Genomic DNA, 25,948 nt, shown 5'->3' on the forward strand with positions numbered 1-25,948 from the left:
TGTTAGGTGACGGGCCTCTTTATGGAGGTGGACGCTCGGGACCACTCTCTTCGGGAGTCTGTGGATTTCCGGATTGAAGAAGCGCGCTTGGAGGAGAATATATCTGCCACCAACGATGCCAGAGGCAATCTCTTAGCTGCCTGAGAGCATACCCAATCCCTCCAGGCGGAGTTGCATTCTCCGTTGGAGGCCCTTAAAAGAGCTGAAGGAAAGGCAACTGAGATAGAGGAGCACACCAAGTCCCTGGAAGTAGAGTTATCTCGTACTCGCAGGGTTCTCAAGGAGTCTGATGAGAGGGTGGCTGCCGTGGAAGTTCGTTGTGAAGGAGTTTTAAAGCAGCTGTCCTCTATGATGGAGGCTCTTTGAGAAAGAGACGAGGCTATGAGTCAAAGAGATGAGGTCCAGCGCCAATATGAAGCCTTAAAGGCTGATTCTGAAGGACTTCAGGTTCACCTGAATGAGGTGAATGTTCAGAAAGAGAAAGCCCTAGCTCGGGTGGGAGTCCTTGAGCAGGAGCTGAGCACGAGTTCTGAACGTATCAGAGACCTGGCTTCATCGGCGGAGGAATTCCAACTTCGCCATCAACAGCTTAACCATGAAGTCAGGACTTTGGAACGTAAATGTTCAGCCCTGCTCGAGGTAGTGAAACACGCTGAAAGCAAAGTCCAGCTAAAACGCGAGAAATGTCTAGCGGAGTATCAGGAGTCGGAGGAGCTGAAAAGAAAGATTGAGCAGGCCTGTGAAGCTTACCTTCAAGACTACAAGGATTCCCCTGAATTGAAGGCATTTATAGCTGAGGCTTGTGAATCACATCTTGATGAATATAAAGCCTCTGCAGACATGAAAGCTGCTGTTCTTCAGAAAGCCTTCCGCATGTACGTAACCGGCTACAATCGCGGCATAAGGGAAGCTAGACATGCTCCTGATACTCCTCTGGAAAAGCTTCGTATGGCCGAAGTGGACTCTGATGGCGAGCCGGTGTTATATGGGGAAGATGATTTCCCTATGCCTAGAGGTGATTGTCGCGTTGTAGGCTCGTTAGCTGTGTCTTCTGAAGAAGAATCTGAGCCGGATGGGGAGGACATGGAAGTCCCTGAATCTGAAGAAGGCGACCCTGATTCTGAAGGGGAAGACTTTAACCCAGGGTTGGAGATTGCCCCGGTTGTTGATATTGAGAAATCTGACCCAAAGGATACCGGGCTTCCTTCAAATATGATTGTAAATAAAAATAGTGTAGGCAAGGATGTTCTTAAAAATGTAAGTCCCTTAAGGACTATTTTCCCTTCAACCTCGTCAGATAAATAGATTGTAATAGCCATTTCTCTCAATGGAATTTTAATTTCTTTTTACTTGAATTACTTTTTGTTTTTCATATATCTTGGAATTTATCTCTTCTTCTCGTAATTGTAATACTTACATTGTATAAGCTTGTTCCGAACTGAACTAGCCTTTAGTTATGAGCTCGGTTCTCAGCTAATTGTCTGAGCTTATGAGAAGTCCGATCACATACCTTTTAATAGTACTTAGCTGGGCTTCCTTTTTAGTTCTGACTTGTCAGGAAATGAAGCTGAGGTCCTTTCTTCCCAAGTTGCCCCTTTGCCTCCTCAACCTTTCATTACATGAGTGTTGAGGGGGTAAATCCTTAAACTCTGTATATGTTTGTGTGGGCTTATTTTAAATAATTTTTTCCTTTTTCCTTGGTTATAAGCTCGAATTTCTATTTCCTTTTTCCTTTTTCCTTTTTCCTTTTTCCTTTTTCCTTTTTTTTTTCTTTTTTTTTTTTTTTTTTTTTTTTTAGCTGAGAGCTCGGCTCTTCACTCTTCACTTAGGCTTTTACACCTATGGCCTGTGATGCTTCTCATACCCCTGGGTGTCTTTCAGGCTATTTGCTGTCTATACCTCTTTGTAAGCTGAGCCAGCTTAGCGTTAGCGATCACTTTTTAAGTTCAGTGCCTTTTGGCTATAGTGCTCCGAGCTCCTTCAGGAGATCGGAGTTTGGCCTTTCTTTGATGCTTTTGGACTCATCTTTTTGTGAGGTCGGAACGGTATTTTTATGAATTATCCCTGCATATGATATGTGGAATTTTTGCTTAAGGATGGCCTTAAGGCCTTCATCAGCTGTTTTTGCTTTGTTTTCCCGGGAGTTCTTAGGGGATCCCGGTCTTCTTTTATTTTTTCGGGATGGCCACGGGTCCTCGCTGGCTGTTTTTTGTTTTATTTTCCCGGGAGTTCTAGGGGATCCCGGTCTTCTTTGTGTTTCCGGGATGGCCTCGGGGCCTCGCCGGTTGTTTGTGCTCCAAGAGATCTTACGAGATCCTGGCTATTTTTGTTCCGGGGTGACCTCGGGGCCCCGCCGGCTGTTTGTGCTCCAGGAGATCTCACGAGATCCTGGTCGTTTTTGTTCCGGGGTGACCTCGGGGCCCCGCCGGCTGTTTGTGCTTCAGGAGATCTCACGAGATCCTGGTCGTTTTTGTTTCGGGGTGACCTCGGGGCCCCGCCGGCTGTTTGTGCTCCAGGAGATCTTACGAGATCCTGGTCGTTTTTGTTCCGGGGTGACCTTGGGGCCCCGCCGGCTGTTTGTGCTCCAGGAGATCTCACGAGATCCTGGTCGTTTTTGTTCCGGGGTGACCTCGGGGCCCCGCCGGCTGTTTATGCTCCAGGAGATCTCACGAGATCCTGGTCGTTTTTGTTCCGGGGTGACCTCGGGGCCCCGCCGGCTGTTTGTGCTCCAGGAGATCTCACGAGATCCTGGTCATTTTTGTTCCAGGGTGACCTCGAGGCCCCGCCGGCTGTTTGTCTTCTCAGTTTGATTCATGGTGTCAGGAAATCTAGGGGATCCTGTACACCTACCTCCCTGAGGTCTTGTTCCTCTAAGGGGTCTCTCCGAGCCCTGTTCTTTCTTTGTCATGGAGGAGTATTATTCATAAAGATAATCTTATTGTGTAAACAATTTGTTTCCTTCATATTTATCAGAATACAATGTTTTTCTTTACAACTATATCAGGGGAAATACCTCTTTAGGTGTTGAATATTCCAAGCGTGGGGCTCATGGTTCCCTTGCATATCTTCAATCCGGTATACTCCTGGCCGGACTACTTTTGTTACCTTGAACGGGCCCTCCCAGGTTGGTGCTAGCTTACCAGCTGCCGCCCTTTTTCCTGTGGCTTCCAGGTTTCTTAAGGCCAGGTCTCCCACTTTCAAGCTTCTTTCTCTGACCTTTTGGTTGTAGTATCGTGCTGCCCGTTGTTGATAGGCGGCAGTTCGGATTTGAGCTTCTTCCCTGATTTCCTCAAGGGCATCCAGGTTGCTTCTTAGCTTGTCGTCGTTAGTGCTCTCACTAGCAAATTGGACTCGATGAGTAGGAATCTGCAACTCAACTGGGACTACGGCCTCTGCACCATAGGCAAGTGCAAAGGGCGTTTCTTTAGTGGGTGCTCTAGGGGTGGTTCGGAGTGCCCACAGGATGCTGTTGAGCTCTTCTACCCAATTTGCCTTTGCCCCATCTAGCCGCTTTTTTAATCCTTGTAGGATGGCTCTGTTGGTGACCTCTGTTTGGCCATTAGTTTGAGGATGAGCCACAGAGGAGAATTTATGCCAAATACCCATGTTCGTTGTGAAAGCTCTGAAGGTGCTGCAATCAAACTGTCTGCCATTATCTGAAATAAGCACTCTGGGTACACCAAATCTGCAGATGATATGTCTCCACACAAAATCTATCATCTTTCGAGCTGTAATTGTGGCTATTGCTTCCGCCTCTGGCCATTTTGAGAAGTACTCTACAGCTACCACTACAAATTTCCTCTGCCCCGTAGTCTTGGGGAAAGGTCCCAGGATGTCAATTCCCCATTGCGAGAAAGGCCATGGACTGGATATGCTGGCTTGAGGAGTGGCTGGAGTTTTGATGGCATTAGCAAATCTCTGGCATACGTCGCATCTTCGAACGAACTCTTCTGCTTCTTTTTTAACAGTGGGCCAATAATACCCTTGCCTGAATACTTTATTAGCTAATGTCCCTCCTCCCTCATGGGCTCCACACATGCCTCTATGTATTTCTTCCATCACCTTCGTAGCCTCTTCCGAGCTCACGCATCGGAGCCACGGACTGGACTTTCCTTTTCTGTATAAGGTCCCCCTTATCGCTTGGTAGTTAGCGGCACGAGCTGCTATCTTTTTGGCTTCATCTTTATCCTCGGGGAGTTTACCTTTCTCTAGGTATTCTAAGTAAGGGGTCATCCAAGTCGGGTTCTGTTCTACCTGCAATATCGTGTTAGTTTTATTAAAAGCAGGTATATGGACATGTTGTATGTACACTTCATCGGGAAGCTGTTCCAATTCTTCTTTGGATAATCGGCTAAGCAGATCTGCTTCCTCATTTTCCTCTCGGGGTATTCTTTGAAATCTGATGGTTACTCCTCGACTTGTGAGCTCGGCTTCTAAAGTTTTTACTTTAGCCAGGTAATTCTGCATAATGGGGTCTCTAGCTTGATACATCCCTGTTACTTGGTTGATCACCAGCTGAGATTCGCTGTTTATCTCGAGATCGGTTACTCCCACTTCCAGCGCCACCAACATCCCATTTATCAGGGCTTCATATTCTGCCATATTATTCGAGGCTTTGAACTCTAGACGTAAGGCGTAACATACCTTAAAATCCTCTGGCCCCTTAAGCATTATTCCAGCACCACTGCCCTCAGTACCTGATGCTCCGTCTACATACAACTTCCAGTTAAATTCTGGATGAGGCTCCCCCTCACGTTCCTTTCCTGCTATCCCTGAGGATGATCCTCTCTGCTCCCCGTTGAATATGCATTCTGCTATGAAGTCAGCTAAGGCTTGAGATTTTATAGCTGTCCTAGGTCGATACTCTAGACAGTAAGGGCTGATCTCTACGGACCAAGCCAACATCCGACCTGAAGTTTCCGGCCTGCGTAGAATCTTCTTTAAGGGTTGGTCTATCATCACAACTCCTTGGTGGCCTTCCCAATAAACTTTGAATTTTCGGACTGCTAGCAATAGGGCGTAAGCCATTTTTTCAATGTTCGAATATCTGACCTCGGTATCTCTGAGTACCTTGCTGACGTAAAAAACGGGTTTCTGCTCCCCTTCTTCCACCCTTACTAACACTGCGCTGACTGCTTGTTCTGAGGCTGCCAAGTATATCAGAAGTTCTTCTCCTTTCATAGGACTACTGAGCACGTGGGGCGAGCTGAGATATCCCTTAAGCTCTGCGAAGGCTTTTCGGCAGTCTTCTGTCCATTCAAAGTTTGGCACCTTCCTCAATTTTTTGAAAAATGGTAAGCATTTTTCTGCTGACCTTGACATGAATCGGTTGAGTGCTACTACTCTTCCGGTTAGTTGTTGGACGTCCCTTACACAGGTCGGCTCTGGCATTTTCAATATGGCTTCTACCTAGCTCGGCTAAGAGCTGTTCTCTCAATCTCTTACCTAGCTCGGCTAAGAGCTGTTCTCTCAATCTCTTCAACTTTTGGTCCACCTTCTCGTCTTCCGGGCTGGGTTTTTTCTCCAGGTGGTACTCCTCCTCCTCTGCTTCAGTTCCCGTCCACCCGGTTGTTTCGGCTGAATAGTTATACTCCTCCTCATTTTCTATCATCTCTCTCGCCCTCCTCGCATGGATTCGGGCCTCCGGTTCTTCCTCTTCCCCGGCTCTTCTCCCTCTTTCTCCAATATCGCGGCTGCTGGTTTGAAGACGGTCAGGTGCAGGTCGGGGGTCATTGGTCTGAGGTTCCTCTACAACCGGGAGTGTATTTACTGGGGTGCTGAGGCCTCTCTGTTGCATTATCTGCCCCAACCAGTGGGCGGTATTTTGTAACTGGAAAGCCATGTTTTGAAGATCCTGGTTAGACAGGGTAACAGTGGGAGTATTCCCTGCCAAACTTGGCGAGGGATTAAGGGGAACAGGCGTTTGGTTGTTTAATGTCGTAGGACTAGAAAAGGAGAATTGTTGCCCCTCTTGGGCAGAGCTTAGGTCATTTGGGACGTTAAGGTTACTCTCCTAGTGATTAGCCATCGTGGATCTCAGTGGGTTTTGTTAAGAGTGAAAACTCCGGTGATGAAAAGATCTCCGTTGTTTTCCCACAGACGGCGCCAATTGATAATCTTAGATCCAATAGAATAGGGTTTTACAAGGGTTTGTGTATTGAAGAATAAAACTTGGCCTATCTCTCTAGAGGGGTATCCCTTTTATCCTTTTCTTCCTGCTTGCTGGTGACGTATAACGGCTCTCCCATGATTGGACCACGCGTCTCTGCCATACAAATATGGGCGTACGAGGATATCGGGCGCCTGCTCCATGCGTAACGGCCTCTGATTCTCCCCCGTGCGTACACTCGAGCGGATCTGCCAGGCTGTACGATGAGTCTCATTCTGGATTTTGGGCTGGGCCGAGAGCTGGGCTGGACGCTGAACCCAGGAGGAAAAGGAATCCGTGGGGAGGTTATACGGGCTGGGCCGATCTCGATGAGGAAGGATCTGGTGGAGTCCGGCCTCAGGGGTCTGATGATCCAGGCCTGTTTTTCTTGAGAGGGCGTGCAGGCCTTCCTTTCATGGGCCGTGGCCGTAATTTAGGCCCAGGATTGGGGGTAGGAAAATCCAGCGGTCATCATATACAATAATATAATATATAAATTTATTGATATCATTTAGCATTTTATGTAAATAATAGAAAATATTTTTTAAAAAAATATCTTTCATAAAAAGTAATTTTATATGAAAAGTATTTTAAGTATAATTCTTTTACAAATAAAAGAGATTAAAATTTAATTTACTTTTCATATTATATGAGGGAATATCTGAAGTACTATTTTTTCATTTATTTATAATAAAGCTAATTACCTCTGGATAACGTTGAGTCATCTGGGTCCTGGATCCACACCAGTGAATATTGTCTGTTTTGACTCAAGGCCGCACGGTTTTGCTTAAAACGCATCCACTGGGGTTTCAAGGGCAGAGACTTATAAGACCTTCTCCCTTTCAACCTCTTTTCGATGTGGGATACCTATGATCCACCTGCGTAGGGTTCTTTCTCCCCCATACAAGCCTGAGCGTGCTCGCTCAGCGCACCGTACTCATGAGGACCACGTTATTTTTCCCATAGACGGCGCCAGCTGGCTTTTGTTCTCCTTCATCTACTCTTACCAATACTGCACTGATTGCTTGCTCAGAGACTGCTAAGTATATCAGGAGTTCTTCTCCTTCTAAGGGGCTACTGAGCACATAGGGCGAGCTAAGGTAACCTTTGAGCTCTTTGAAAGCTTCTCGGCAGTCTTCTGTCCATTCGAAATTTGGCACTTTCCTCAACTTCTTGAAGAATGGCAAGCATTTCTCTGCCGACCTTGACATAAAGCGGTTTAACGCCACTACTCTCCTAGTCAGTCTCTGGACATCCCTTACACAGGTCGGCTCTGGCATATTCAGTATAGTTTCTACTTTCTCCGGATTGGGCTCGATGTCTTTTCCACTCACCATGTATCCTAGGAACTTTCCTCCCCTGATGAAGAAGGCACACTTCGCTGGGTTTAGCCTCATTCTGTACTATTCTAACACCCCAAAAACCTCCTTTAGATCTACCATGTGCTGCTGAAAAGTTGAGCTTTTGACCACCATATCATCTACATAAACTTCTACGTTTCTGCCGATCTGATTTTTGAATATTTTATTCATCAGTCTTTGGTATATTGCCCCGGCGTTTTTCAGCTCGAAGGGCATGGCTTTATAGCAGTAGGTCCCATCTTCTGTTATGAACGAAGTCTTTTCTTCGTCCGACCTGTCCATTGGGATTTGATGATAGCCAGACATAGCATCAAAAGAAGACATGTAATCGAAATCGGCCGTAGAGTCGACCATTTTATTAATATCAGGGAGGGGATAACAATCTTTAGGACATGCCTGATTTAGGTCAGTAAAATCTATGCACATCCTATATTTGCCATTGACTTTTTTTACTAATACAGGATTTGCTAACCACTGCGGGTACATGACTTCCCTAATAAAGCCTGCCTCTTCTAACTTTCGTACTTCCTCCCAGGATGTCTAAGGCAAGTTTTTCTTTTTGAGTTCAAAAACCCATAATAAGACTCTATTTTTAGGATCTCAGATCATCAACCTCAATTTACAAGTACTAATTACTATTCAATTTATTAAATCATCATGGAATTAAATAAAATCTGATTACATAAAACAAAATATAATCAGCATCTTAAAACTTATATTTGTTTTTGAAAAAAAACAACTTATATATAATCTCAAATATAAAAAAAATGAAAAAATATATTTTTTTATAAAACATAAGAAGGCTAAGAGTTTAATAATTAATGTAAAAAATATTCTTATATAAATTTTCGGTCTTTTAAAAGCAAAATTCTACTAACTAACTAAATTTTTTTAAAATATAATAAAAAATAATTATTTAATCTCTATAATTAAGATTAAAAAAATTATTATTATCTAAATAATACTTAAATTTATTTAGTTATACTCTTTTTATTTTATAATTTTTATATTTTTATTATTTTAAAATTATCGTTTATTTTTTAAAATTTTGACATAGTAGCTGTGTTTTGATTCATTCTTTTTTTTTTAAATTCATAATTAAACGCTGCATTTTAACGTATTTCGAAAAAAATCAGCTAATTCTGAATCGGAGTAAACCTATTTTATATAATGGGAGTTTTTTTTTTTGAAAGGATTATATGATGGGAGTTACGCTCTTGCAAATGCTGGAAAAATTGCCATCATCATGGATGAGAGGCCTTCTCAATAAAGCACAGAGAAACTGTCCTCAACGGTGGTATAGTGTTCGGTGCGGGGGATTTATAGACTTTGCTTCTGTTCGACATCGTTTATCGTGTTCAGGGGCCTGACAATGAATCTGGCAATTGACTAGCAAGGGTAACTAGGTCTAAGATGGCAACGGATCGGGATATATTTTTGAGTACCCGATCCGACTGAACCCTAATAGAACGGATTTGAGTAGTTATAATCGGGTTTGGAACGGGTTCGAATTTTAAAAATAATACTCGTTGCATATTCGGATCGGATTCGGATTTTATGTATAGGGTACCCACTACCCGAATCCGTTTATATAAATAATTAATTTAATATAAAAAATATATTTTACAATAATATTTATAAATTTTTTTTATATATTTTTATTTAAAAATTTACATATAAATATTTTTTAAAAATATTAGATTTTTTAAATGAAAATTATTAATGAAAAATATTTTTTATATAAATTATTAATTAAAATATATAAAATTAAATGGGTTCGAATTTTATTCGGATAATAATAATCGGGTTTGGGACGGATTCAGATAATTTAAATTAATTTTTAATCAGGTTCGGAACGGATTCGAATATTACTAATATAAATCGGGTTTCTGGATTTGGGTGATTTAATTTTCGCGGGTACCCTACCCGTTTACATCCCTAACTGTGTCCAATTTAAGACATATATGTGAGTGATATTATTTTTTTTGTATCTATCTGTATATATCTTAAATTCATGAAAACCTAGATCCAAGTTTTTCTTGCAAAGTATTTAAATTTGTAGATTTACTGTATGTTTCTTCCGCCAAATGGCCCAACCAAAACAGACTAAAAGACCTCTAAATCCTTCAAACCAAATAAGCTAAAGTAAGCCATCTCTGTAGATCAGCAGGGGAATTTCACCACCAACTTTAATGTATTTGTACATATTGGATATTTTTCCTGGCAATTTCTTGACGTGCGACATTTGCAACGAGTAACAATTTGACGAGCTGAGATGATAAATTGTTGTTAGTAATATTAAAGTTGTCTCCATTTCTAAAAATGACCTGAACTCCATATTTTAATTTTTGACTGAAAAATAAATTTTTTATGATCACGGTTAAAAAAATAATAATTATATTTTGTCTATAAAAAATTTTTTTAACAAATTTTGAGAATATTTAATAGTAAGAACTTTAAATTTAATAATTAGCCATAGATTCAATTGTTTTTCTTGCTACATGACAAGAGAGAGAAAGTCTTATTGATAGACGGTAAGGATCCATCATCATAATATGAAATTTAGCGGAACTAAAAAAACTATTGAGATCTTTCAAGAAACGAATAATATAGTCATTCTGCTTATAAATTTTTACAGTTTTCAAAGCATCGCAATTACAAAGATTTAAACATACACATTGTGGCATAAGTTTAAAATTATCTAACTCATCCCATTGAGTTTTAAGATGAGTAAAATAATAGGTAATAGATTGATTATTTCAACATTATCAATACAGATTATACTTTGAGCAATAGACTAAGAGAGAAATCTCGTTATTTATGGAAAAAACCATACTGTTGAATTTATTCCATGCAGCAAACGTAGAATTGCCCTATTTCTGGTTTCTTTAGAGTTTCATTAATGAATATAATTTTATTTTTGAATTGTAATGCCATTTTCATTACTTCCACCTAAGAGTAATAGTTCGGACCAGAAAGGACAGAAAATACCAAAATTAATGCCAATTTTTATTTGGATGAAAAAAATATGAATTCGAAATATTAGTAAAATAATCACTATTCAAATTTGTGTTTTTGTTTGTAAATAATTTAACAGCTATGGATAAAACTTTCGGAATAGAAAGAAAAAACTCTCGGAAAATAAATATTGTGTGGAAGAAAAACTATTGGGACGAAAAAAAAAACTCTCGAGACGGATGAAAGAAAATTTGTAAGGAAAACTTTCGAAACGGAAGAAAAACACTCGGATACCAGAGATTTCACATGAAAAAGAAGACTCGGGTCAAAAGTTAAAAAGCAATTTTCTTTCTTATGGAAGAGAATATTCGGATCAAAGAATGATTTTCTTTCTCTGAAGAGAGAAGAGAAGACTCGAGACAGAAAAAATTTTCTGGAACAATAGAGGTAATTATTGCTTTAATACCATATCAATATTACTAAAAGGAAAAAAAAATAATATTTGCTCCATTATAGATATCTTAAAAAAATTATATATTTATATACAATTTAAAATATAATAATAAACTAACTATACTATTTTAAAATAATTTATAAAAATTAAATATACTATTCTAGAAATAATTATTTTTCTCTATATTCTTAATAACTAAATCTCTTAATAACTCTATTTCTATGAGTAACAGGAATTCCACCACCTGCCGCCAAAACAGATGCTACGATTTCAAGTCACCTGGTCAACCTTTTGAAATTTACCCCTTGCTTAATTTGACTTTCACTTTGACACCATTTTTTTTCCTTTTATAAAACAAATAAGTTTAATCAATCAAATGGCATTGGGATTATTTCAAAATTTAAATTATTAACTTTGATTAAAACTAAATCAATGAAGAATTAATTTTAAGTCTTTTTTCTAAAACAATGCCAAGGAAATGCTGCTTCTGGGTTCTTCTGGAATTATAAGACTTATGATGCATCAAGTTACCAAACATTCAAAATTATACTACCATTCACCAATTTTTACGTTTAAAATTTGACGTCTAATATATTTTCAGACAAACATTTTTCTTTACAAGTTAATATGCGTATGGAAAAAAGTTAAAATTGTGGAAAAATATCAATCACATTGAACAGTGATGACAGAAGATCAATGAACTACAGAAGTCGGTCTTAATAATTAAATAGCTCATTTGTCTGTGTCTTGGTCCATGATGAACACTATAAATACAAAATATATTTGCTGTTCTTACTCATGCACACATCACTTGTTTTCATAGTTAATGGCAATGGCTGCTTTTGTTACCATTCTTTTCTTGTTAATTGCCGCAGCAAATCTCAGCATCAGCTCCTGCTTCCAAAATTCCAACTATGTGGGTTGCATTGAGGAGGAGAAACAAGCTCTTTTAAGGTTCAAGCAGGATCTAATTGATCCTTCCAACCGGCTAGCCTCTTGGGTTGGCCACCGGGACTGCTGTAAATGGGCTGGAGTAGTCTGCAACAAAGAAACAGGCTATGTAAGCGAGCTCCGTCTGAATAATCCTCCCTTGAATGATTACTCATCAGATGTAAAATATAAGGCTTATGAGATGTCAAAACTAGGAGGTCAGTTAAATCCTTCGCTTCTCGGTTTGAAGAATCTTATTCATTTGGACCTGAGTGACAATAACTTTGTGGGCAACTCGATTCCTGAATTTATTGGTTCCATGGTTAGTTTAAGGTACCTTAATCTCTCTGTGTCGGGTTTCCAGGGAAAGGTTCCTCATCAACTTGGAAATCTTTCAAACCTGCAGTATCTCGATCTTCAAGCCAACCGGTTGTATGTGGAAAATCTTCAATGGCTTTCTGGCCTTTCTTTTCTGGAATTCCTGGATTTGAGTATCATAGACCTCAGCACAACGACTGATTGGCTACAGGTTGTAACCAAACTCCCTTCTCTGCTAGAGTTGCGCTTATCAAATTGTCTACTTGGTGAACTTCCTCTTTTAGAAGATGTTAATGTTTCTTCTTCTCTTACCGTCCTCGATCTTTCTTGGAACTGGTTTGACTACTCTTTGATTCATAGGTGGATCTTTCGTCTTAGCAATCTCATGTCTCTCAATCTCCAAGCAAATAATCTTCAAGGTCCAATCCCTGATAATCTTCAGAACTTGACTTCACTAAAGATTCTTGATTTATCATTTAACTATTTAAGTTCAGGTTTGCCCAATTGGTTCCACAGTTTCAGTCAGCTTGAGTACCTTAATTTTTGCTCCTGCAACCTGCAGGGTTCAATGTCTACTGCCATTTCCAACCTGAGCTCTACTTTTAATAACCTTGAAATTTCATTCAATTCTGAGTTAAGTGGGAAAATTCCAAGATCATTTGGAAAACTTTGCAACTTGGTGTCCATTTCCCTGACGGGTGTTAAACTTGGCCAAGATATATCTGAAGTTGTGGAAATTTTATCAGGCTGTGCTTCTAATACCTTAGAGTCGGTGTATATGGGGCGTTGTCAACTTTCTGGTCATTTGATTAACCAACTTGGGAGATTCAATCGTCTTAATCTTTTGTCCCTGTGGGGCAATTCAATTTCTGGTCCAATTCCAGAGTCTCTAGGTGAACTTCCATCCCTGAAAACTCTATACCTTTATGGTAACAAATTGAATGGAAGTCTTCCTACAAATTTTGGCAAGCTTGCAAAATTAGAAGACGCTGTAATCTCTCAGAATTTTCTGGAGGGTGTTGTTTCAGAAGTTCACTTCGCTAATCTCACAAGATTGAAGGCCTTCATTGCGCATGGAAACTCACTGAAGCTGAAAGTTGACGCAGACTGGGTTCCTCCTTTTCATGTTGAAGCCTTAGCACTGGGATCTTGGCAATTAGGTCCTCGATTTCCGTCTTGGCTTCAGTCTCAAGAGCATTTATTAAACTTGGATATTTCTAATTCGGGAATTTTTGATTCTGTTCCTGCTTGGTTCTGGAACTTGTCTTACCAGTTCACAGTTCTTGATCTATCCCACAATCAAATTTATGGACAAATTCCCAGCATAGATGTGTTTTCATACTCGCTGGTAATTGATTTGAGCTCAAATAAATTTATGGGTCCATTGCCACGGGTCTCCTCTCGTGTAGCTGCTTTGGATGTTTCCAACAATTCATTATCAGGATCAATATCCAATTTCCTGTGTGGCAAGTTGAATGAACTAAGCGGAACCCAAGTTCTCAATCTTGCTGATAACCATTTCTCTGATGAAATACCTGACTGCTGGGGAAATTGGCAAACCTTGGTCGCCATAAAGTTGGCTAACAACAAATTTTCAGGTAAGATTCCAGGCTCACTGGGAAGTTTGAGTTCCCTTCAGTCATTGAGCCTACGCAACAACAGCCTCTCTGGAGAGCTACCTCTGTCCCTGAGAAATTGTTCCAACTTGGTATCAATTGATTTCTCTCAGAACAACTTTGCTGGAAGTATACCGACATGGATGGGAAAATGGCTTCCAAACATAAAGATCCTCAGCCTTCATTCAAACAAGCTTCATGGTGCCATACCTGATGAGCTATGTGCTCTAAATTCTCTCCAGATCTTGGACCTGGGACAGAATGAGTTGTCAGGAACTATACCAAGGTGTATCAACAACTTTCAAGCCATGATCACAAAGAATGATTCAGCAACTACATCCATAAGCTATGCAACTTCTTCAGGGAGTTATTTTGAGGATGCACTGCTTGTCATCAAAGGCAGAGTGGTCGAATATAGCACAACGCTTAAATTAGTCAGAAGCATGGACCTATCCGACAATTTGTTATCAGGAGAGATTCCCAATAAGCAAATCACAAGCCTTCAGGGTTTACAGTCGCTGAACTTGTCACACAATCTTTTGACTGGAAGGGTTCCTGAAAACATAGGTGCTATGAGAGAATTAGAATCACTTGATCTCTCCATGAATCAACTTTCTGGAGAAATCCCACAAAGCATTTCAAGTTTGACGTTTTTGAGTCACTTGAACTTGTCCTACAACAATTTGATCGGAAAAATTCCATCAAGCACTCAATTACAAAGCGTTAGCGCGTCCAGCTTTGTGGGGAACAAACTCTGTGGGGCACCACTTGCAGAGATTTGCAATGAAGATAACACAACATCTAAGATTGAGAATGATGGAGAAGAAAGTAAAGGGCTTGAAGTAGAATGGAAGATTGTGAGTATCACAATAGGATTTGTTGTAGGTTTTTGGGGAGTATTGGGTCCTTTGATTTTAAATAGGGCTTGGAGAATAGAGTATTATCAGTTTCTTGATCGCATGTGGTATAGGATTCAGCTACTGTTCCTAGCTATTAATTAGTCTTTTCTGCAAATTTGGCTTAGTTTCCTTTGGAATGCATGCAGATTAAGGAAAGGTGGAAGCTACATTCAGTTTGTATTTTTACATGTAGAACTAATTTCACTTGAACTCACGAATATGATGGGTTTTCTCTCTTGAATAGAAATTTTAAATTTAAATTCTAATTATAAAATACTTTTAAAATTTAGAAAAATTCAAATTAATAGAACAAAAAACACAGTAAAATTAACTTACTTTACCATTTTTTTTATAAATAGTTATTAGTTTCCATTAATATTTTTAATTTAGTAATTCAGGCTATGTATTTCCTTTTTCTTAATTTGTAATTTTTTTTTTAATTTTATAGTGTTGAAATCAAATCAACTCACTGCAATCCCATCTTCCAACTTCAAAGGTAAGGCACATAGATTCATGTACTACAGAATTTAACACGAAGAAAATATAAGCAGCATCCTACTTGGATTGGAAATAAACGAGAAATTTCTATATACAAATATATAATTATTTAATGTTAAATCTACTTGGATCTAAAATAAACGAGAAATTTTTAATACACTATAAAAAAAATAATAAAAAAACAGAGATGAAATTTATTAATTAAATTATAAAAAAGTTATTAGTAATGGACTATTTAAAATACTGATAACTTGCAGATAATTTATGGTGATAGTTGATGAAAAGAAGGAAGAAGAAAACTGTTTTGCTTTTCATTCAAGATGTAATGAATCGTATAAAGAAAATGTTATCCCTGTGATCTGTTACATAATCCCACAGGTCACATGACCTGTAACACGTGAGAGCAAATAAAGAAGTAAAAATCCATCTTTACCCTTACAGATGACAATTATACCCATATGACCCAGGAACATAAACACAATAACACAATATAACAAAACATCAGTTATCTTGTATTCTCTACACGCCCCCTGCAAGTTGGAACTGGGATGGAAACTAGGGGCAACTTGGAACACAGCTGGTGATGGTGATCTGAAGATAACAGTTTAGTGAGCAGGTCTGCGAGCTGAGCCGTGGTGGAGACATAAGAAGGACAGATGAAACCGCGTTGAAATTGCTCACGGACAATGTGACAATCGATGGCAATGTGTTTAGTTCGTTCGTGAAACACCGGGTTAGCGGCAATGTGCAAGGCAGCCTTGTTGTCACAGTGGAGGGAGATTGGCAGCTGAATAGGGACCTGTAAGTCTTGAAGAATATAAGAAATCCATAATAATTCACAAACAGTACTGGCCATGGCACGATATTCCGCTTCAGCGGAGGATTTTGAAACAATGGGTTGTTTCTTGGTTTTTCAGGAAACCAATGACGAGCCAAAGAAGATGCAGAACCCAGTAAGTGACTTTCTGAAGAAATGGCAGGCGGCCCAATCAGAGTCACAGTAAGCTGTGAGAGGCATATTGGTACTAACAGGGAAGCACATGCCTTAATGAAGAGTGCCTTTCAAGTATCGAAGGACATGCATAGCAGCCTCCCAATGAGGTTTGCGGGGTTGATGCATGAATTGGCTCAGATGCTGGACCGCATAATTGAGGTCAGGCCTGGTGAGATTGACATAAAGAAGCCTCCCAATCAAGCGCCTGTAAACATGGGGATCAGGCAAAATATCTCCTGTATCCAAAGACAATTTCAAGCCTTTAGGTAAAGGGAAGGGGACTGGTTTGCATGATTGCATACCAGCATCCTTCAGGATGTCAGAGATGTACTTCGTTTGGCTTAAAAGAGTGGCAGTAGAGGATCGGGCCACTTCAAGGCCAAGAAAATATTTGAGAAATCCCAAATCTTTAATGGTGAACTTAGAGTGTAAGGCATGTTTGACCTCAGTCATAGCAACAAGAGAGGTACCAGTAAGAAGAATGTCATCCACATATATTAATAAAGCTAGAAAATAATCAGTAGTGCTTTTAACAAAGAGACAATAGTCATGAGCAGACTGAGTGAAACCGAGAGATTTTAGATAGCTTGTGAATTCAAGGTTCCATTGTCTAGAGGCCTGTTTAAGGCCATACATAGACCTTTTGAGGAGACAGACTTGCCCTCGCAAGGCCTTATTATACCCCTGGGGAGGATGCATATAAACTTCTTCATCTAAAGTGCCATGTAAGAAGGCATTGTTTATGTCAAGTTGAAACACAGCCCACTGTTTATGAGTGGCAAGGGCTATCAGAATCCGAACAGTAGCCAGTTTGGCAACAGGAGAGAAACAGTCTTTATAATCAAGACCTTCAATTTGATTGTAGCCCTTAGCCACCAGCCGAGCTTTGAATCTATCAATGTCACCATTTGGTTTACATTTGACTTTGTAGACCCATTTACAACCTATGGCTTTCTTGCCTTGAGGGAGGGTTGTAAGGGTCCAGGTGTTATTTTGTTCAAGTGCATGCAATTCATGTTGCATTGCATTAATTCAATTAATGTTTTGGGATGCCTAACTGTAGGTAGTTGGTTCAGGGATGTGGAAAACATTCAGAACATAGGTTTGGTAGGAAGGTGTAAGACAGATGGGTGAGAGGGAAGGGGAAGCAGTAGTGGTGGCTGAAGCAACAAAGTCCTCTAGCCAAGAAGAAGGTTTAATAGTTCGGGAAGACCTGCGAAGGCCAGGAGAGTTGGGAAGCTGAGAGGGAGGAGAAGGTGGAGGTGGGGCAGATTCTGGATCATGTATAGGAATAGGTATCATCACAGAGGTTTGTTCAGGTGGTGTGCTGAAAGGAAAAACATGTTCATAAAAAACAACATCACGGCTAATAAATATAGTACCAGTAGAGAGATCATATAGTTTGTAAGCCTTGTGATTGTTGGCATAACCAATGAAGGCAGCCTTGATTGACTTGCTGCCAAACTTATCTTTATGAGGAGTGGTTTTGGTTGCAAAACAGAGGCAGCCAAACTTTTTCATATGAGAATAATCAGGGGCATGCCCATAGAGGCGCTCATAAGGGGTCTGCCAACCAAATTGGGCCATAGGGAGTCTGTTTATTATGTAGGTGGCAGTAAGGATGCATTCAGACCAAAAGATCTGAGGTGCATGAGAGTGAATTTTGATGGCTCTAGCTGTGTCTAAGAGGTGTCTGTGCTTTCTTTCGACAATGCCATTTTGTTGAGGGGTATGAGGACAGGATCTTTGGTGAATGATACCTCTTTGATTTAGTAATCTGGAGCATTCATTACTAAGAAATTCGCATCCATTATCTGTTCTTATTATCTTAACAGTGGTGTTAAAGTGATTATGTACCATATTAAGAAAGGTAGATAAGATATGAACAGTTTGACTCTTAAGATGCATCAAGAAAGTCCAGGTTGCTCTAGTGTGGTCATCAACTAGAGTTAAGAAGTATTTGGCGCATGTGACACTTTCTATGTTATATGGTCCCCAAATATCTATGTGAAGTATATCAAAAGGCTTCTTAGCAATAGTGTTGCTAAGGGGAAAGGGCAGCCTGGCTTGCTTAGCCTGAGGACAGGTTTGACAGTGTAAAGGAATATTCTCAGTGTGTTGAAACATTGCAATATGTTTTAATTTCCCAAGAGATGCATGTCCTAATCTATCATACCAGTTAAGAATATGAACAGCAGACATGCAAGATTCAATTCTGAAAGTATGGCTTTCTTTATTTACTGAATGTGTAGAAAGCGTGGTATTCACAAAGGATTGCAACTCAGGCATAGTATTCACAATAACACCCAATTGTTTATCAATTTCAATAGGCAAAAAACTCATCTGATTCAATTTGTATAGCCCTGCCTCTTCCTTGCCCACAGCAACCATGCGCTTAGTCAGAGGGTCCTGAATAATGCAACAAGTAGGAAGGAAGAGACAACTCAGCTTGCAGTCTTTGATTAACTTGCTAACAGAAAGAAGATTATAATTAAACTTTGGAACAAACAATATATTTTTTAGGTGTATGTAATCTGAAAGCATAATAGAACCAGTATAGCAAACTTTCACAGCATTACCATCAGGTAAGTAAACAGAAACTGGCTTATTTAATAAGTCTAAGGATTGAAAAACTAATTGATTTGAAGACATATGGTCAGTGGCACCAGTGTCAAGGACCCAATTACAGTGCTTATGGAAAGATGCATAAGACAAATTTTTAGAGTTAGAGGTACCTGCGAAGATGACTGGACCTGAATCTGAATCATATTCATTGCTGTAATCAAATTGGTGAGTATTTGCTGTGAGTACAACCTTTCCTTTCATTAGTTTGCTGACCTCCTGTTGTAAGGAACTCAGCATGATATTGAGGTCATTTATTTGAGTAGATGTGTCAGGCATGTCAATGGGGGTGTTCTTTCTGTTTGGAGGGGCTTCAACAGCTGCCACAACTCTCTTGTCATGGCCTATGGTTCTGGTTATTTTGAAGAATTGACCATTATTTTTGGTTTTTATTTTAAACCATTCAGGATATCCTATTAGCTTGAAACAACCCTCTCTGACATGTCCATCCATGTCACAGTAGGAACAGTGTCCCTTTTTCTGGTCAGGCCTTTTCTGCCTCCCTTGATATTGTTTATGCGTCCTATTCATCAAGACTAAAGGTTCAGTGTTCCCATTTATACTTCCCAGAATGTCCTTCTGAGACTCAAATTTGAGTACCATAGAATAGGCTTTATTCACAGAGGGCAAAGGATCCATGCCTAGGATCTGGTCTCTAACTGTCCCGTAGGCATCATTCAATCCCATAAGGAATTGCATTAACCTATTTCTATTATTTAGCTCATCTATTGCCTTTGATGCACCACATGTGCATGGTGGAAGAGTTTCCATTGAGCCCAATTCATCCCAAAGCCCCTTTAATTTTGTGAAATAGACAGATGCAGAGGCATTGTAATACCCGGCTAGATTCCGGCATCGGAATCCCTACCTTCCGGCGGAATCTCCGTTGGAATCTGGAATTTTGATGATGCCAGAGTCTTCTAGAGGGTTAAAATGTGGTTTCTAAAATGTTTTTACTGATTTCGTGGTTTTAAATGAAAAAGAATTGAGTTTTGAAAAGAAAGGACCAAGGAGGCATTTGCCAGGTTCGGCCGCCGAAAGTTAAGTTCGGCCGCCGAACATGGGAAGGCTTCGGGAGCGCCTTTGGCCTCCGAAAGCCTTGTTTGAATGAACCAAGGTTCGGCCGCCGAACCTCAAGTTCGGCCCCCGAACATGCATGAGTTTAGGGGGCACGTTAGGCTGCCGAAGGTGGTTCAGCAGGCCACCTATAAAGAGCCCTCAGACCGAAAATGGGCAAGTTTTCTCCCCATTCTCGAGCTCAGGTGAGTTCTGTCCTCCTTTGGTCGTTTTCATGTTTTCTCTACCCATCCCTCAAGTTTTTTATGAGATCTACCCTTGTTTTTGAAGTTTTGAAGCTTAAAGAGAAGTTTTGGAAGTTTGGAGGCTTTTGGAGCTTGGATCCTCCACACCTCCGAGTTAGAGATCGCACCACCTCTCGATCTTCAAGAGGTAAGTGTAGATCCTTGCTTTCCTAGTGTTTTAATGAAGTTTTAAGTAAGTTTAATGATGTTTTGATGGTTGAGTATGGGTAGATATGCATGTTAGGGTTTATGTGGGTTTTATGCCCAATGTGTGTTTATGTGATGCTATGTTGAAGGGTTAAGCTAGTTTATGCATGTGGGAGAGTGTATGCATGTGGGAGAGTGTATGCATGATTGGGAAAGAGCAAGTGAGATTATGGGTTGTTTTGATGGTTTTGGCCTATGTGGGTCATAAGCTATCTATGCATGCCTTGGATGTTGTTTTTGGAGTTTAATCTAGTTGTTAAGCTCCTTTATGCATGACTAAGGGTTTATGCTTGGTTTTGAGAAGTTTATGCATGTTTTAAGAGGTTGGATGCTTGTTTTGGGGGGTTGGGAGGCTTCTATGCACAAGGGCTGAGTTCTGGCAGAACTCAGGTTCGGCCGCCGAAGGTGGTTTCGGCCGCCGAACCTGCCTATGGATGCATGGATTGGCCGCCAAACCTTGCCCCCGAAAGTTGTGCTTCGGAGCTGGAGCAGACTTTCGGCCGCCGAAGGTGATGTTCGGCCGCCGAAAGTGCCTGACTTTCATCTCTGGAGAGAGGGTTCGGCCGCCGAAGGTGCCCCCGAACCTGCATGACTTTCGTCTCTGGAATGGACCTTCGGCCGCCGAAAGTGCCCTGTCCAGCCCTTTCATGATTGTTTTCCATGCATGTTTCTATGATGTTTTAGGGGTTTTTGGGGAGTTGTTTATGAGTTGTTTAGAGTGTGTTTGGCACCTCACTGGAGTCCACCTATGTAGGATCGGACCCGAGGAGCCGTGGTGTTTAGCAGTGTCAGCCGTTTCAGAGTCGACCCAGAGCTAGTCGAAGGTGAGTGGAACTGAACCTTATGTTTTAAAATAAATCAAATGTTAAGCATGTTCTTGCATCATGATTACCATGTTATGTAATAGGTTGTTTGCATTAGAATTCACGAATATGATGCATTGCATAATACGATGAAAATGATGTGAATGAATCTTGAATGATCCTCTAGCCCTCAGTACGATATGAAATGATATGATATGACATGGTATGATATGAGATAAAAAGACCAGGTCGCCCCTGGCAATATGTTAATTGTAAGCGAACACTAGGTGAGGCCTAATCACCCCTGGTGTAGTTGGACATGTTATGATATGAGTTAAGTAAGCGAATACTAGGTGTGGCCTCATCGCCCCTGGTATAGTTGGACATATTACGATATGTAGAGGGCTATTGGTGACAAATTCATCCTTGATGTGATATGTTTGTGATGTGATGCATTCCATGATAGCATACTTTGAAAACGAACTATTTTCTTTATGGTTTCTGCTCACTGGGCTTTATAGCTCACCCCTCTCCCCTAACCCCAGGTATGCAGGGTCAGAGATAGTTCAGGAAGTCACCAAGCTATGGCTATGGTTATGATGTGTAATAGAATAGTAGTGGACATGGTGTAATGTAAGTTATGTAATGATGTAAAAGAGTTGTATTGCAAAATGATATTATGTAATATATTCAGAGTTATAGTATTGTGCTTGGCCGAGTTGGATAACCCCTTTGAACATGAGTTTTATTCTTTTTATGTTGATGTATGTGTTGGACCGAATTTGACATAGAGTATGCTGACCCTAGGGGTTCTATGAGTTCAGTCATAGTGCATACATAGGTCAAGCCGGTTAAAGGTAAAGTTTTAATTGTTTTATGGAAATGTTTGCTCATGTTTGGGATTATACCGACTGTACAGGATGCTTAGTAGGCTTGCTACGGGTCCCGGTGGCCTTATGCCGATCTGGATCCTAGCGCCGGTAGCGGTCCGGATTTCCGGATCGTTACAGGCATTGTCTTGAGATATCAAGGATATTTTCCTTCTCAGCTCATAGATCATGGTGCCATTACATTCACCAAATCTTTCTGTGATTTTAAGCCAGAGATCCCTGGCTGAGGCTGTGTAAATGAAACCAGCTATCAACTCTCTGGATATAGAGTTCAAGATCCAGGATGTGACCATAAAGTCACACCACTTCCATTGTTCATACGAATCAGACTCTTTATCAGGCACTGTAACGGTACCCTCTATAAATTCGAGTTTCTGTTTGGCTCCTAGGGCTATCCTAATGGCTCTATACCAGGATCTAAAGTTTGTCCCTACTAGAGGAGCAGACACTAAAACCATACCTGGATGGTCCGAAGACTGAAGAGTCAGAGGATCCCCAAGATTCTGAGTTGCGATTTGAACTTTGTCCTTCATCTCCGTGTTTTTGCCTTTTTTACTGTTGTTTTCTCGTTCCCCATCATCGATAGGATCTGTTGATTTTAGGTACAGATCTTGATGTACAAACTTTAAATATGACAAATTTGTGGCCGTTTTGAAAGAAGAGAGGAATTTCAACTAGATTTGCTTCCCATGCAACCCAGAGTCGGTGTGAGATCGGCGACGGTATTTGTCTGGCGTATAAACCGGATCTTGTGTGAAGAGGTGTTGTTTTGAAGAAGGACGACCAGATTCTAGGAGAGAGGACAGGAAAGAGTGTAAACCCTAACCCGCTCTGATACCATGAAAAGAAGGAAGAAGAAAACTGTTTTGCTTTTCATTCAAGGTGTAATGAATCGTACAAAGAAAATGTTATCCCTGTGATCTGTTACATAACCCCACAGGTCATATGACATGTAACACGTGAAAGCAAATAAGGAAGTAAAAATCCATCGTTACCCTTACAGATGACAATTATATCCATATGACCCAGGAACATAAACACAATAACACAATATAACAAAACATCAGTTATCCTGTATTCTCTACAGTTGATGGAGATTAATTAACATGCATAAATATTTTTAAACTGATAAAATTTTCATTAATTTTTTTATTCATTATGATATATATTATGATAATATTTAAATTTATTTTTTAATAAAATTACTATTTAATTTATATATTTTGGTAAAATTTATTAATTAATTTTTCAATTTAAAAAATATATTAAAATATTTTTTATATTTTAAAAATTTTATTAATGAGCACTTTCTTTAATTCTAACAGCTAATTATTGTAAAAAAATTTAAAATATTTCAATGATAAGATTAATTAATAAATTTTTAAAAATATTAAAAAGTAGTTAATAAATTTTTTAAAATTATGGAAATTAAATAGTAAAGTATTTAATAATAAAATTAATAAATTAATAAATTAATAAATTTTTTAAAAATAAATAACATTTTAATATGTAAATAAGTAATTTCAAACGGTTCTAATATGTAAATAAGTAATTTTTACATCCATTTAAGTGTAATATCAAATAAATACCTAAAATTTGTAGGTAAACTTATATCAAATTAGATGTTCGTTGGGCATTGATTTTCAAATTAGAAAACGGGTAAATGAATCAAAACTAGTTATTTGATATTCAATTTAATAAAAATTTAATCAGATTCAATTTGATTTTTAAATAAGCTGAATTCGATCTTAATTTTTAAATTCGTTTAGTAGAATAAATTTAAACTCTAGTTTTTGACTAACATTTCATAAACAGTCGTGTTAAACATGTTAAGGTTAATATTATAAAAGAAATAAATTTAATTTTATATATATTTTTACGAGTCAAATTTAAATTTTTTAAATTTAGTTCTATATAGTTTAATTACACTTTTAAAATTTATAAATATTCAAATTATAAAAATTTAAAAATTCATCCTTTATATGTTGGCATGATACTGTATATATAAATAATTAAAATTATTTAATTTTAAATTTATTAATTTTAAATTAAAAATTATTATATATATATATATATTGAATTGATAGTAAACTATTCGATATTAAACTCGATAAAAACTCGATTCGTATAAATTCGGTTGTTAAACGAGTTAATTTCTTGATTCGATCGAAACGAATAAAACTTAAATTCAAAAAGTATTTAATAAACTAAATTTAAATTTTTCAAAATTCAATTCAGTTCATTCATTTATAGGTCTAACTATTATTTAATGATTGAGATGATAAATCATTAAAAAATACTCTTTATAATATTTGGCTAACGGCTACTAAAATTGGCATATGCTTAATATTATCCAACATCTCACAACATAATTTATTCAGCAATTAAAATCATATTAGTACTCATATGATAAATTATGGTTGAATTTTCATTTTTCCGAAAGTCATACAAAAAAATAAACAAACTTGTGGCTCATATTTAAATTTAAATTAGAAAGTTCCTACTAAATGGATGTACAAACAACTAGGAAATTTTCTATATAAACACCATCAAAGCCTGAACAAATTCGCACTGCACACACTACAATCAAACCCTCTTCTCCATTATCTTCTTTCTGTTTCTGCAACTTTGAACAAAACCCATGTTCAAAAACTTGAGTTTGATCTTTACCCACTTGAAGCGGGCATTGAATTTCTTGTTTCAGTATCCTTTCTTTCATGACTATCCTTACTTCAAGCCAGAAAATTCAGGCGACCATGAAGAGCTAAGCACTTGCCAGTGCTACAAGTGGGAGCCAACATCTGCAGAAGCCATAGAATGTGCAGTTTGTCTGAGCAAGATTGAAGAAGGAGAAGAGATTAGAGAATCAAGAAGATGTAAACATATGTTTCATAGAGTTTGCTTAGACAGATGGGTTTCTTATGGGCGCATGAGTTGCCCTCTTTGCAGGGACTCGCTTGCTCCTCGTAGAGCAATCTTTGATCATGGAGTTGAAGTTTTATTGTTCAAGTTTTCTTCTTTCACTTCTTCTGATGATCGTGATACCTGGTGGCTCAGATAGTTAGATTCATTTTTCATCATAAGTCATTGTTACCATTGTCATCGAAGCCTGGAATTTGGAATAAGATCATGATTACAAATAATATTGGAATATCCAACTTTAAAGCTCAAATGTTTAATGATAATTACTTCGTTTTTAACAGTCCACGTCTAATCGGGGAGAGATAAATTTGCTTCTTTGGGAGATGCAAACATATGTTTCATAGTGTTTGTGTTGATAGACAAAAAAAGAAAGAAAGATTGGTTTTCTCATCTTATTCATGATGTGCACTGATGTACATTTATACAACGAGAAGAGTAGAGCAATTTTTGAAATCATGTAAAAATGAAAAAATATTATTAAAATCATGCAGATTTGAAAATATATAAAGGATCTCAAATCAACGTATTCTACAGTTATATTGTCGAACTTCTTAATGTTCGCTCTGATGGCGGCAAACATTTGCATAGGTGCCGAACAAGCGGAATCGTAAAGAAAAATTGGTTTTCTCGTCTTATTCATGATGTGCACTGATGTAAATTTATACAACGACAAGAATAGAGTAATTTTTAAAATCATATAAAAATAAAAAAATATTATTAAAATCAGGTAGATTCGAAAATGTCGAACTTCGCTGATCGTGGCGAACGAATTCAATGCATTGACGCGCATGCAGTGAATGCACTCACTGCATGCATTCACTGCTGCATGCAGTGAGTGCAGTCGCTGCATGCAGTGAGTGCAGTCACTGCATGCACGTAAATGCACTCACTGCATGTATGTACTGCATGCACGTGAATGCACTCACCGCATGCATGTTAATATATTTTAATTTTATATAATTTTAAATATTAAAAAAAACTGCATATTAATAAATTTTAATTTATTATAATATTTTATTAATTTTCA

General features: G+C 38.8%; 2 protein-coding genes across 2 annotated transcripts; both read left to right on the top strand.

The window, feature by feature from the left end:
• Window positions 1-381: 381 nt before the first annotated feature.
• On the top strand, window positions 382-16,139 carry LOC110617894 (receptor-like protein EIX1). The gene is made up of 6 exons (XM_043957773.1): window positions 382-462; window positions 784-898; window positions 1,034-1,257; window positions 11,745-14,642; window positions 15,787-15,983; window positions 16,100-16,139. The coding sequence occupies exons 1-6, from the start codon at window positions 382-384 to the stop codon at window positions 16,137-16,139; spliced, it is 3,555 nt and encodes a 1,184-aa protein (XP_043813708.1).
• Window positions 16,140-24,640: 8,501 nt separating this feature from the next.
• Window positions 24,641-25,060, top strand: LOC110617895 (E3 ubiquitin-protein ligase ATL41). Its single transcript, XM_043957775.1, has one exon. The coding sequence runs from the start codon at window positions 24,641-24,643 to the stop codon at window positions 25,058-25,060; it is 420 nt and encodes a 139-aa protein (XP_043813710.1).
• Window positions 25,061-25,948: the final 888 nt, after the last annotated feature.

The sequence above is a fragment of the Manihot esculenta genome, chromosome 6, assembly GCF_001659605.2.
Source record: "Manihot esculenta cultivar AM560-2 chromosome 6, M.esculenta_v8, whole genome shotgun sequence".
In the NCBI taxonomy this organism is placed as follows: Eukaryota; Viridiplantae; Streptophyta; class Magnoliopsida; order Malpighiales; family Euphorbiaceae; genus Manihot; species Manihot esculenta.